This window comes from Dipodomys merriami, unplaced genomic scaffold (genome assembly GCF_024711535.1).
Source record: "Dipodomys merriami isolate MVZ:Mamm:240054 unplaced genomic scaffold, mDipMer1.0.p SCAF_7, whole genome shotgun sequence".
Classification (NCBI taxonomy): domain Eukaryota; kingdom Metazoa; phylum Chordata; class Mammalia; order Rodentia; family Heteromyidae; genus Dipodomys; species Dipodomys merriami.
The window spans coordinates 63,254,960-63,269,998 of record NW_027206290.1 but is presented as its reverse complement, the minus strand read 5'-3'; the positions used below and the strand labels follow the sequence as shown (position 1 = coordinate 63,269,998).

Genomic DNA, 15,039 nt, shown 5'->3' with positions numbered 1-15,039 from the left:
TGCAAGCATAAAAGGCAAGTTATTTTATTTAATATTAGAAATCATAGGATTGGGTCCATTTCTGGTACATACCCATAATGGTCACTGCTCAGAAGGCAGAGATTGGGAGGATGGTGATTCAAGGCAAGCCTGGGCTAAAAATGTAATTCCTCACCCCAACCAATAGCGATATGCATTCCTGTAACGCCAGCTGTATGGAAGATTAAAGTCAGGAGTCATCATTTGAGAGGATGACCCTGGGCAGAAAGCATGTCTAAAAACGAACTTTACAACTTTGGTGGGGGGGGGGGGGAGGATTGGGTGGGGGAAGGTTGGGGGAGTATGGGAAGGGATGGGAAGAGGAAACAAAGAGGAGGCAACAATGCTTGATAAGAAATGCACTTGTTATCTTGCCCATGTAATTGTAACCCCTCTGTACAGTACTTTCACAATAAAAAAAATATTTAAAAATACAGCAAAAAAGAGTTGAGGGTATAGGTAAATTTGTAGAATGCCTGCCTCACCTGCCTGAGGTCCTGAGTTTAGAGCTTAGAAACAATGAAAGACAGACAGACAAAAGAAACTGTACATGTGCACAGATGGACAATACTTTTTTAAGCCTAGAAATATATTGAACAAAAAACATTTGTGAATTGAACCAAGCCATTTGTGAGAAAGTAGCACTTTGCCTAAATTGATGTACCTATACAATTGATGTACCCAACAATAGAAAAGCAATCCAAAATTAATTTTTTAAAAAAAGAGAAAGACAAGAAACTACTGAAAGTAACTTTGTACTTGTGTCATTTTGTTCTGTGATGTTCACTGCCGTGAAATAGTTACTTCACATCTGCAATATTTATACTCTTCTACTGCTCCTTGAAGTTTCGAAGTTACACTCTTGTAAAACTATAAATGTAATGAAGAAAGTTTACATTATTAAAGTAAATGAATAATAAATACATTTTCAAATGATCAATTAGGAGATAGTATGTTGATGACTAAATCATAATTTTAGTGTTATTATAATAAAAATTCAGTCCAGACCACTGTGTTCAATCGAAGATCATCTTCAATACCTACCATACAGTGTTTACCAATTGTAGATCTTTTTCTGGTATTTGATTTGTCAAAAAAAAAGGGCATTGGGTTTTTATGATGGTGATTACCAAAGATAGTGTGTGGCCGTAGGGATACAGAAAGTATGGTGTAGTAGTACCATGTTTTAGGGAAAAGTAGGAATTTCAATATAATATATACTCTCTCAATTACGGCCAGATTTTGTTTCCCTGTATTAAGATACATAAATAGACTTGGTGAGCCCATTGCTGAGAGCTCACACCTGTAATCCAAGCTACTTAGAAGGCTGAGATATGAGGATTATGGTTTGAAGTCAATCTGGACAGAAAACCCATCAGATTCTTATTTCCAATTAACACCAAAAAGCCAAGAAGTAGAGCTGCGGTTCAAGTGGTAGAGCACTAGCCTTGAGCAAAAAAAAAAAAAAAAAAAGAAGAAGAAGAAAAGAGAAAACAAGAAAGAAAAGAAAAGAGAAAACAAGAAGGAAAAGAAAAAGAAAAGAAAAACCTCAGACAGTACCCAGGCACTGAGTTCAAACCCTCATACTAATATGCACACAAAAATTAAAATTAATTAATAAGTAAATACTAAAAAGACTTGGTGAAAAAACATTACCATTTCTTGATTTTTCTTTTTAATTGTTTTAGTGGTGCCAAAAGCAAACCATACCTTACTGTTGACCAGATGATGGATTTTATCAACCTTAAGCAGCGAGATCCCCGGCTAAATGAAATACTCTACCCACCTCTGAAACAAGAGCAAGTCCAAGTATTGATTGAAAAGTATGAACCTAATGATAGTCTCGCCAAAAAAGGTCAGTATGCTTGTTCCACACCGCAGAGAAGGCCTGATTCCCTTCTCAGGGGAAGCAGATTGGGGTGTATATCTCAGTGTAGGAGTTAGGGCTGTCAACGTTCACTTGGATCACTTCTCCTCTTTCCTCTGCCTGTTTGCCTGATAAACTGAAATCACTGGGGACTCAAGCCAAAGCAGATTTTATTCACTTTAATGAGCGACTTGTTTTTGGCTGTTACGTGTATGTATACCTATGACAAGGTTTTTAAGGTTTATGGGCTTTTAACTTTTTATTGTAAAGGTGCTATATGAAGGGGTTACAATTACATAAATCAGGTCATGAGTACAATTCTTTGTCTTATTATTTGAATATGTTTTTTCAAATTTACGTATAATTTTTCTCATACAGGAAATTCAGTAACTTAAAATTTTCTCTTTTGGGTCTCTTTCTAGGAAGTTTTGCAGAGTAACACTCAGTTATTCTTTTTCTAAGTCTCTGAAATTGAAGAGAATATTCAGTCTATTAGACTTTTCTTCTTCAACGTACACTATCAATAAATAGTTCCATTTGAGGAAATATTATGACATTTGGTTTTATATATAATATATATATTATATATATTATATATTATATATTATATATTGAGAGAGAGGGTGGGATTGAGTATTAACACAAAAATAATCAAGCATAAAAATTGACACTAGACAGTTCAAAGTTGTTTATGAGACTATATTAAAACTTTTTATTTTTATTTTTTTGGTAGTACTGGAGCATAAACGGGAGTCATGCTTGCTAGGCAGGTGCTTTACTACTTGAATCATGCCCTTACTTCTTTATTTTTTGAGTGAGGTTTTGTGTATTTTTCCAGGTAGGCCTGAACTGCCTAAACTGTGATCCTCCTATTTTGGCTTCCCCTATGACTGGGATATGAGGTATATCTCATTACACCTAGTTGACTTAATGAGATGAGGTCTTAATAAGTTTTATCATGGACTGAAATCAAATTTTGGTCTTCCTGACCTATACATTACAAATACATAGGTTTTAGGCATAAGCCACAACACATGGCCTATATTTTCTTGTCTAGAGAAATGTCACCAAAATAAGATTATGAGAGTTAATTTCTGAGTTTTAATTATATGTAATACCATTGTTCCCAAACAAGATCTTTAGCATTTTCTCAGCTATTACAATTAAGTCTCATTTGAGTTGAAATATCTTCAAAATTGCTGTGTTATTACTAATATAGTTGAAAGTGATCATGATGTTCTCATGATGTTCCATAAGAAAGTAAACTGAATACATTTAACCAATTTTACAAAAGAAATAAATTGCATATTAAACCAGGCACCAGTGGCTAACACCTGTAATCCTAGCTACTCAGAGGGCTAAGATGTGAGGATTGTCGTTCAAAGCCAGCTTGGGCAAGAAAATCCATGAAACTCTTATCTCCAATTAACCACCAGAACACCAGAAGTGACACTATGGGTCTAAGTGGTAGAGTACTAGCCTTGAACAAAAGAGCTCAGAGACAGTGCCCAGGCCCCACGTTCAAGCCCCACAATCATCACTACCACCACCAACAACAACAAAAAAATGTGTGTTAATATATGGGCAGGTTTTTTTTATAGAATCACAAATAATTCAATCAAGTGAGAATAGTTGTCATAAAAAGTAAATTTAAAAATCTTTTGACCCTGTCTTTATTCTAGAATTGGTCTTCTAAGATGAAAATCAATGTATGTATTACATATCATATAAAATCTTCTTGTTTTTCTCCATATGATGAATTTTATTTTATTTATTTATTTTGTTGGTTATGGGGTTTGAACTCAGGGCCTAGGCACTGTCCTTGAGCTTTTGTGCCCAAGGCTAGTGCTCTAGTGCTAGTGGTCTATCACTTTGAGCCACAGCTCCACTTCTAGGTTTCTGGTGGTTAATTGCTGATAAGGGAAGGGATAGTAGGAGAAAAACAAAGGAGGGGGTAACAATGCTCAATAAGAAAGGTACTCATACTATGTTAAAAAAAAAAAGAATTTTACAGCTTCAGGGAGGGAGGAGTGTGGAGGTGGGAAGGGAAGGGATACTAGGGGAAAATCTAAGGAGGGGATAACAATGCTCAATAGGAAATGTACTCATTACCTTATTCATTAACTGTAACCCCTCTGTACAGTATCTTTACAATAAATAAAACAAGACAAAAGAAATATACTCATTACCTTACTCATGTAACTAACTCCTCTGCACAGCATTTTTACTAAAAAAAAAAGAGTGTTATGGACTTTCCTGCACAGTCTGCTTTGAACCATGATCCTGAGAGCTCAGCCTCACGAATAGCTAGGATTACAGGCATGAACCACTGGTGCCTGGCTTATGAATGTAATTTTTATAGGTGATTTTTTTTTAGTTTCTAATTTATTTTCTTGATCAATGCCTTTGCTTTCTTACTATTATTGTTCTTACCATTTCTGTGGAGGAGAAATTGGTCAAAAGAAGAAAACTAAGCCAGGCACCAGTGGCTAGCTCTCAACTCTTATCCTAACCCCTCAGCAGGCTCAGATCTCAGGATTGCAGTTCAAAGCCATCCTAGGCCAAAAAATCCCTGTGAGACTCTTATCTCCAATTAACCATTCAAAAAGTGGAAGTGACACTGTGGCTCAGGTGGTAGAGTGCTAGCCTTGAGCACAAAGAGGCTCTAGGCCCTGAGTTCAAACGCCACAACTGCCAGGAAAAAGGAAAAAGAAGCAAATGACCTAACAGTGTGTCTTAGAATTGCCAGACCTGCCCACCAAGCCTAATTAGATATGCTACCTAGTCTTCCCAATGTTACTTTAATTTCTTCCTGTCATCACCTTATCTTCTTAACAACAACTTCGTGGGAGAAGCTTTTGCCTCCCCTCATACCACACTGCTTCTGGCCCTGGCTGGTGCCAGATACCTCCATCCATCAACCCCTGATGTCTCAAGGGAGTGGAAGGTACAATGGAAAAACTATGATGGGTTATTGTGAAAATGCTGTGATGCTGGAGAAAACAATTTCAACTCTGATGGAAATTAATATAAGGACTCTTAGCACTTGCAAGATGATTTAGTGCCACGTTGTCATATTTGAAGAACTCCATAAGCACAACAGGAACACAAAATTCACATACATTTTTAAAATTCTCTTTTTTCTCCCATGAATTTCCTGCAATACCCACTTAATCAGTATTGTACAGCAGTGACACACACCATTGTTTCTACTAAGGGTTTCAGAGCTGAGGTTGGCATTGTTGCTCACACTGTCTTGGTGCTTAACCTCTCTGTGCTTGCCTATCTAGATGTATTTTCTGATATCAGAAAATAAATTTTAAAATAGAGGGTTTTTTTTCTGGGAAGGGCTAGTGGGAGGAAAAAACTGGGAAGAAAGCAAGGGAAGAGGTAACACTGTGCAGAAAGAAATGTGCTCATTACCTGACTTATGTAACTGTAACCCCCCCTGTATAATAATTTACAAAAGAAAAAAAGCAGAGTTATCAGTAAACTTAATACATCAAGCTGACTTTTGTTAGTGCTTTGTTTTTATACACATTTCAGATAACTTTTTAAATTAAATAAAACATTTTCAGTATGCCAAGAGCTTAAATATTAATGCTAACCCTAGGCTAACGGAGTATATGTACAACACACAGAAATGAGAAAGGAAATCCCAGAAAAGATGATGGCCTTTGGTGCTTTGTTGGTGCTGTATTTAGTATGTAGACCACGTGTCCACCCTGGAATTTCTATTTGAGGAGATGTGTACATTAGAGTTATAAATGACCCAGTGATTTCTGTGCATTGTAAGCCATATATTCATATATTTGAGTTCCACAAAGAGGGTGCTTGAGTCTTGTCACAGAAGATTCTATTCTCAAGGGAATTTGGCTTATTTTTACATCATTAAATCATCCATTTAAAAATGCTGCAGCCTCCTGGTCAGCCAAGATTTCTTTCTTGCCAAGTTGTTTGTACCAAATATGTACTAAATATGCCAAGTTGTTTGTACCTAAATATGCTTGACACAGGAACACACAATGACCCCTGACTCTTCCAAACAAAAAGATCACAATGTCGTATTCTCTGAGAGACTAATGTCTCTTGAAGAGTTATTTTATGAATCTCCTAAATTCATCAGGAAAAAATGACAGGGCAAAAAATTTAGATATATTGATGCTTTTATTAGCATCTGATGGACACTGATGTCTCATGCCTGTCATACTAGCTACTCAGGAGGCTAAGATTTAAGAATCATGGTTCAGAGTTAGTTTAGGCAGGAAAGCCCATGAGACAATCATCTCTACTTAACTACAAATAAATAAATAAAAGTAATAAAATCTAGAAGTGGAGCTCTGTCTCAAGTGGCAGAGTGGTAACCTTGAGAAAAAAAATAAAACAAAACAAACAAAAAACACACCAGAGACAGTACCTATGGCCCTAAGTTCAAGCCTCAGGATTGGCACTAAAAAGCAACAACAGCAGCAAAAGAATACTGACCTCAAAAATTTCCCTAGTATGTCTGTGAATAAAACCAAAATTTACTTAAAACAAAATTTTGCTTAAATCACCATCTATCAACTGAATTTGTTCTTGCTTTCATTTGCCAGGAAAGAGCAGGTGTACATGAGTATTTATTAAATCATTGAATTAATGTAGCAGATTAGAATAATAGCAGGTGTTTCATGCTCCATTTCTTTGTTATTGTGGTCCTTCCTCTTAAATTTTTATAAGGTATATTGTGTTGAAATGCTCCTTAGAAAAAAAGAAAAGGGAAGCTATATAATCCCCTTTATAAAGTCTTTGGTTAGTAATTCAAATGAGACAAAATTTGGCTTTAAGCAAAATAATAGAAGTTCAGCTTTAACAAACATTTTTCCTTCCAAACAGACCTATGCTAACAATAATTCTATCACTAAAAATAACTTTATTGTGGTGATGTACAAAGGGGTTACAGTTACATAAGTCAGGTAATAAGTACATTTCCTTTTTGTTTCTTTTTTTATTGTGAAAATACTGTACAGAGGGGTTACAATTACATGGGCAAGGTAATGAGTACATTTCTTAGCAAGCATTGTTGCCTCCTGCTTTGTTTCCCTTTTGTATCCCTTCCAACCCCCCCTCTCCCCCACCCCAAAGTTGTAAAGTTTGCATTTCAACATAACGACTTATACATCTCATTGTTGCAATGGGTCCACCTGTATCCCAATTTAAATGATTTGTTTTTTCCCTTCCACTCCACAAATTATACTAACACCAAATACAATGAGTCGGTCATGGGCTTGAACTCTGGGCCTGAGCTCTTCAGATCAAGGGGAGCACTCTACCACTTGAACCATAATGCCACTTCTGGTTTTCTGGTGGTTAATTGGACATAAGAGTCTCATGGCCTTTCCTGCCTGGTCTGACTTTGAACTATGATCCTCAGATCCTCCTGAGTAGCCAGGATTAGAAGTGTGAGCAACTGGGGCCTAGCAGTACATTTCCTTTTGAACAGTGTCACCCCTCACCCATTCTCTCAGTCTTCTCCACAATCCCCTCCTGCCCCAAGTATTGTAGCATTAGGAAGCAGGAAGAGGAAGCTAAAGCTTTGAATCTTGGAAACTTTGCAATCTGTAGTGTTAGACAGGACTCCTTTATTTGAAAAAGATAGAAATGTAACATAACCTGAAGTACAGAAAAGTACCACCAGCAAAATCTGAAATGTGATTGGCCATAGTCATGACCATATCCAGGACTTGAAGGACATCGTCAAGACAAACACGCATGAGTTCCTATATATATGAAATCTAAAAATGAACTCATAGAGCTTACCAGAGGTAGGAGGAGGCAGAAGAGATAAGAAAGATTCTGCTGAAAGGGTACATAATTTCAGTTTGCTGGGAGGATTAAGCTTTGCTGATAAATTGCCAGGAATTATAATTATAATATGTCATAATTCAAAATAAATAGGAAAAGATGGAGGAGAGGAGCTGAGCATAGAAAGAAAAATGAAAGAAAAATGGAGTGGAACTGGGACTCATAGCTCATTCCTTCCAATACATTACACAAAAATTGTCTTAGTTATTAATATTCATAAAGTCCTGATTAGTGGCTTCAAATCATGGTATTTCCTCTCTGCCAAGGACATAGCCATTAAACCGATCTTTCACATCCCAGAAGAGGCAGCTAAAGAGGGAAATAACATACACTCTTGATTCCCACACAAGGTTCTCCACCAGCACTGGTTTAGAAAAGAAATGTGGTCCTGACTTGGAAGTTAGAAATTGAGGTCTGTAGCTACATTTCTCAAATGTGTTTCCTTGTTTTACATTTGCTTCTTCTAAGAAAGTCTTGTGAGACAGATTAGTATGTCAAGGAAAACCTTCCACAGCACTCTTCTGGTTAAGTAATCAGGAGCCTGGAAAGCAGCCCTTCTCCAGTACCATGCCACACTGGGTTGGCATTTTACCCTCAACCCCAGGAGATGCAGGATGCACAGTTGAAGGGAAAAAAAGAAAAAAAATACACTCATCTAGAGGAAGTATTGACCGGCTGAAAGATTAGTCTCACAATTAAAGTGGCAGCCATTTAAACATGTTTGTATAGATCACTTGCTTAGCAATCGAGAAATGAAAGAACTGAAGTGAATGAACAGTCAACTCGAATGAGATAGATCTTCTTCCCCAAAGACAAAGACAGATGGAAACTAGGTGTCATCACCCATTCTCTGCATGCTTTGATTTACTGTGCCGAAAACAGCTGAAAGCCACGGTAGTATTCTATTGATTAAGATCCCATTTAAATTCCATTTATTGATTTTGTAGCTTATAAGGAAGGTCACAGAAGAATGGCATTATCATCCCTCAGTGTCTACAAGCTCCTCTTAACTCCATGTTTCTTGTGTTCCTGGATTTCTCTAAAGTCTGAGAGTAGCCATTATGGATCCATTATTCCTTGGTTGGCCTGATAACTTCCAGTACTTTCTCTCCTCTTATTGATTTTCTTCATTCTCAGGAGTCATGGACTGGGCCTCGAGAGGAAGCAAAGTTCTGACCCAAGAATCTTTTCCTTTTCTTTGAGTGATCTCAATGTCTGCAAAGCCACTTCACTCTACCCACAAAATCATAGTTGAAATACCTTTGTTCAGAAAAATAACCAGAGAGGAAAAATATAAATAGTTAAAAGCCAAGTCAAATGCCATTGTCCAAGGAATAAGGAAGGGCGTTGGTAGGTTTAGCCACCTCATAGTCTGCTAGACATTGTTCAAGCCTCTTCCATTCATCAAACGAGACCTTCCCGGAGCATCTTGCCATTTCTGATGTGAGCAATTGGCACAAAGCAGAGCATGGCTCTAACCCCTTCCATGGACCTCCTCGCAGAACATGGCTTTCACAATGGGTGACTGTTGCACATGTAGACTTCACAGTAGGGGGCCCGGTTGGATGCTGGCTCTATCAAGAGGAACAGCTAAGCATGATGCCCTGTGCTGAGAGAAGCCACCCTACTTGAGGCCACAGGCACTTGATTCCCCAACCCTGTAGCACCTAGAGTCTTGGTAATAGTAAGAGGGGGAAAATGTTAAATACAGAAAGGCAATAACCCATGATTAGCCAGGAGCTGGTGGCTCATGCCTGTATTCCTAGCTACTCAGGAGGCTGAAGTCTGAGGTTTGAAGTTCAAAGCCAGCCAGAGCGGAAAAATCCATGAGACTCTTATCTCCAATTAACCACCAGAAAACCAGAAGTGGTGCTGTGTCCCAAAGTGGTAGAGCCTTGAGTGGAAAAGCTCAGGGACAAGACTCAGGTCCTGAGCTCAGGGCCCACAATGGGAAACAAACAAACAAATTTAAAAAACAACAACAAGGAAATCTGGACAGAAAGTTTAAAGAGATTTTATTTATTATTGAGATTCTAGAAAGTGTGGGGCATTTTTCCAAGTTCTTACCTATAAATTATCTTATGTAGACCTCAGAACAAACCTTCATAACTAACTTTTTATTCCCAGTTTGTGATGAGGAAACAGTCTTTGAATGATCAAGTAGACTGACTAATTTGGCAGAAGCCATAGGATAAATGAGATGGAGTTAGTGGCAGGCAGTTTAAAAGGGTAGCATATAAGACCGTAAGGAAGTTCTCATGCTACTATTTGTTCAGAAGGGGGTGTTCATTCTTGCTACATTTCCAACTCTGCAGAAAGTCACAATTCTCCTACTTCAGCTTCCCAAGTAACAGGGATTATAGGAGTGAACCACCCTCCTTGCACTCAATAGACATTTTTTAGAGCCTTCTTGTCTGCATCAATCCTTACACTACACAATGGAAGATGCCATCCTTCATCTCCTAGGCTCAATGTATTAAAAACTGCCTGTGCAGTCTGTTCAGGGATAAGAAGGAACCAAAGGCTTTTCTGAACAGAAAAGTAGTATTTTGTACTGTGCTTCATGAATGGAGCACAGCAGAAGTTCTGATGACATACAGAGTAGAGTCAGGTGGCATTTAAGGAACCAAAAGATAACACTTTCTAAGGAGCTTACACTAAGCATGAATGAACACTTTTTTTAGCCTTTGTGCTAGATACTGGAAGAAATATAATTTAAATGAGGAGGGGGTGATGTTCTGGTCCTTACCCTTAGAAAGTCAATGTCCATTTTCACCAAAGACGATGACATTCTGATTAAGAATCTGTATCATTTTTGTCTTCTTTGCATTATGGTTAGGAACTATGGCAGAGAGTCTGTTCTCCTAAAACAATATAGCAGTGCCAAAATAAAATGCTGGGAACTGTTTCCTACCCTCTGAGAATTGCTGACTCTAAAGGATGAATCAGTACTCATGCAGTTCTAGTGTCCAAATACAGCACTAAAGCTTTATTGAAGAAAGAAATTCTAATGCAGATTCTGCCTTTACCTCTCCATGTCAGTTTAAATTGAACCTTGTTTGAGTCAAAGTTTATTTCTCTGTCAGGTCTAATAACAAAGCATTCTTTGGCCTACCAAACAGAACAAAGAGGAGTAAATAAATTCACAGATGTGAGAATATTTTGCAAAAAGCAAAGTGTTAGACCAAACTTACGTGTTTTTTTTTATTGTGAAGTTACGTGTTTTTATTAAGCACTTTCACACAAACCACATCAACAAGTACAATTTATACTGTACAAGGAAAGCTGTGATGGCAGGGCAAGGGGCTGGTCTGCATAGCCTTTGGAGAAGAACCCAGAGCCAAGAATGAAAATAACCACATCATACTCAAATCCTGTGTCTATCCAGTTACGATCATAGCAGAATTTTTGCAGTCTACATAAAATAAGCATCCTCTTCAATTTAAGATGAAATGATGTATGAAAATTTGTATGGGACACGCTGACTCCAGTATTAAAAAATACTGATCGGAAAATAAAAAAAGAAATTAACCAGCAAAACTGGTTCCTACTAGACCAAACGCAGTCCCTTGGCATATGCAATGGGAAATGTAGTACCCACACAACCATAATTGAAAGGGGAATACTTAGTAGATGATTGCTGAAAGCAGGCAACGGATACTGGTGAGCCATGAGATATTGGTGCCATCTGCAGTTACTCAGCTGTTAACAAGAACCCACACAACTCATCAGAGTCACCAGGAATAAACACAAGCCAAGATAGAGCTTCTCATTGTCATGCTTGGCAGTGATTGAAGGAGGTCCAAAGCCACTGAGCCAGTAGTGTTCTTGGGTTTTCTTGTATTATTACCAGAAGAGTGAGAACTGAATGATGATGAATGGGTTCTCAACCACCTAATCGCAGTGACATCCCTGCTTAAGAATACCAGATCTTGCCTAATTGGCACCTGGCACAGTAAAACGAAACTGGTGCCATGCTAGCTGGCACACAGTGCCCCGTTTGCCCATTTCAACTGCATGATGATTCTGTGTGGATTTATGGCCCATCTGTTTTCCAAAGGAAGAGTTCTCTTTGTATCAGGCTTTGGAGATATTTACATTTGTCTAATTTTTTCAAGCTAACCTGCTAGGTTTTGGGGGGTTTGTTTTTGTTTTGTTTTTTTGTAAATCTATGTCACTTCTTCTGTTTAGCATTTCCTTGTCCTTTGATTGGTGTAACAAGTTCTCAATTGTATTTCATTTTGTTCCTTCTATAATATGAAACCCATGGGTTGTGGAAGAAAAATGCTGGTGGATATCTTTAAATTACATACAGAGATTAGAATGCAAATTAAGTCTGGAAAAGAATTTTGGACCTTGATAGACAAATTCAAATCAAAGAGCTAATCCTCACGCCTCTGCCAGATGGGTCATTTGTCTGCCAGAGCTCAGCTTCTTTTCACAAAGATTAAAGTAGCACATTTTCGGGAGATAAGTAACTCATGGGGAAAAAAAAATCTCTCCCTTGGTCACATTCAGGGCTATTTTTAGGACTAATGCACAGTGGCCAGATTGAAACCAACTGTCAATGAAGCAGAACCCTTCCCTCTCCATCACCAGCAGCCTTTATCCAGGCCAGTGCTGAGAGTTATGTAGAGAAACAGGATCCGTTGCACTCAGCACCATCTGTCTTTCCATTGTCCCCACATGCTCTCGTGGTCCAGCTTCCAAACTAGGTCCGCTTGTGCCCCATCTCAATTTACTCAATTGAAAAGGGCAATTCAAGTGGTCACTGGTGGCTCATGCCTACCATCCTAGCTACTCAGGAGTCTGGAAGGTCACAATTTGAAGACAGCCTGGGCAAAAAAGCCTATGACACTCAATTTCTAACAATAATCAGCAAAAAGGTAGGACTGGAGACATGGCTCAAGTGCCAGACTAGCAAGTACAAGGTCCTAAGTTTAAATACTAGTATGACAGAAAGAGAGAGAAAGCTAACATTTTCTTCTCTCTCTTTCTCCTAGACTCTCGATGCTTATCCCATCAGCCAAGGTAGCTTCAATCATTACTATTACTTTTTTTTAACCTTATCTTAGGACCAGATGATGTATGCTGCCTTGTACAGCATCACTTACACCATGGTGGTTAACCATAGGGATCATAAAAGTCTCATCTCATGAGCTCAAAACCCAATACCTGTTTTGATTTATGTGACCTGAGCAAGGTAGTTCCTACAGGTTTCTTATGTATGGAATCAGTATCAAAGTAGTTCCCAGTTCCAGAGTTATATGGAGACTGAAATGAGTGAATTTTGTATTTAGTAAGCAATGTACTAGAAATTGATATAATTGATGAGCCTACTCAAACATACTCTCTCTCTCTTTCTCTCTCTCTGTCTCCCCCTTTTTCTTCCTTTCCAATCTTGCATGCACTTACATGTTGTTTTCTTGCTTTGTGATTTTCTTGCTTTGTGATTTTGCCCGCCATCTTTGTACAGAGGTTATGCTAATCCTCCCAATTTTAGTATCTGTGCTCCTGAAACAAGCATATATTGTTTAAGTCCAAATCCATTACTGAAAAAGTCTTGTGTGTAAACACAGCCAAACGCATTTTCTTTCTTAAAAACCATATACTTTTTTAGTGGAACTCCACTGCTGCTGCCTCACATCTGATTTTAGGACTAGCCTAGGAGCAGCTTCATGATGCCATGTTAGGGGCATCTTCTAGGTAACCATCCCAGTAAAGAAAAGAAGAAAAAGCATACTGAACAGAAGAGAATCTGACTGGGGACTGCATATGAAATCTGCTTAGGGATTCAATTTTTGGTTTTCTTTTCCTTGAGTTTGGGAGCTGATATAAAATATAATGAGAGAATGGAGTTTGGGACTCAACAGTGGGTTCAGAAATTTAAGCATTAATGTGAAGCATCACTTGTATTTCCTGGCCTTTGGGGTTTTCATTTGTTTAGTTGTTTACAGGGCTGGGGACTTGCATTTGCTAGGCAAGCACTCTGATAGTTGAGCCACACCCCAGTTTTCTTTGGTTTTTGGTTTGCTTTTCTCACACCTTTGCCTAGACTGGCCTCGAAGGCCAGTATCAAGTAACTGAGATTCTATGAATGCATCATGAAACCCTGTGAACATGGCCTTTCATATATGGTTTGTTAGGTAGAAAAATGATGAGCTGTGGCTTCATTTCGAATGTATTTTTACTTAGAAATTATAATAGAAAATTCCTCCAGACCTAACCCAAAGAGGAGGAATAAATATAGATGAATAACAACTTCCTACATGCAATGAAATGAAGAACATGCACATTTTATTTTTATTGGTACTCAGAGTCCCATAGGTAGGTGCTTTACTCCTTAAACCATGCTTCAAGCCCTTTTGCTGTTTTTCTTCCTGAGGCAGAATATTCTGTTTTGCTTAGGTGGGCCTAGATAGTGATCCTCTTATCTGCTCTTCCTGTCTTAGCTGGGATAATAAGTATGAACCCATCATGCCCAGATTTCTCTGTTGAGATGGGGAATATTACATCAGAGGTTTTTTTTTTAATTTAATTTGATTTTATTTGTGAACATACTGTACAGAGGAGTTACAATTACATGGGCAGGATAATGCGTACATTTCGTACCAAGCATTGCAGCCTCCTCCTTTGTTTACCCTTCACATCCCTTCCCAGCCTCCCCCCTCCCCCCGAATCCCAATCCTTCTCCTTCCCCCCTTCCCCCCCCCCACACCTACGTTGTAAAGCTCGTTTTGGACATGAAAACTTGTACTTCTCATTGTTGCAACAGGTCCACCTGTATCCTTAAACAATTGGTTTTTCCCCATCTCCTCCACAAGTTATACTGACATGAAATATAGTGAAAGCAGGGGTTATACTATGGGGGAGGGACATACAAAGCAACAAAGAGATAATCTTATAAATGCGTTAGAAACACATGCATGAAAGAAAAAAACATTAAAATACACATCTAAGGGTTCATTTTCCTGACATCACATTATCTGACCTTTTCCGCTTGACTCATACATATACTAGATATTACAAATAAGGGAAACCATGGGACCTATGTTTCTTTGGGCCTGGCTTACTTCACTTAATATAATTTTTCCAAGTTTTTCCATTTCCTAACAAATGGGGCAATGTCATTCTTTCTGATGGAGGCATAGAATTCCATTGTGTATATATACCACATTTTCTTGATCCATTCATCTACTTAGGGGCATCTGGGTTGGTTCCATATCTTAGCTATGGTAAATAATGCTGCAATAAACATAGTTGTGCTAGTAGCTTTAGTGTAGTCTTGTTTGTAAACATTTGGGTAAATG

At 38.2% G+C, this 15,039-nt stretch overlaps 1 protein-coding gene across 3 annotated transcripts in view; it reads left to right on the top strand.

The window, feature by feature from the left end:
* The window catches only part of Plcb1 (phospholipase C beta 1), a 661,556-nt gene that overhangs the window by 443,690 nt on the left and 202,827 nt on the right, over positions 1-15,039 (top strand). For all 3 annotated transcript variants that reach the window (XM_070006762.1, XM_070006761.1, XM_070006760.1), the window contains exon 9: positions 1,707-1,873. In XM_070006762.1, the coding sequence (XP_069862863.1) occupies positions 1,707-1,873 (167 nt within the window). The remainder of the gene's footprint in view (positions 1-1,706; positions 1,874-15,039) is intronic.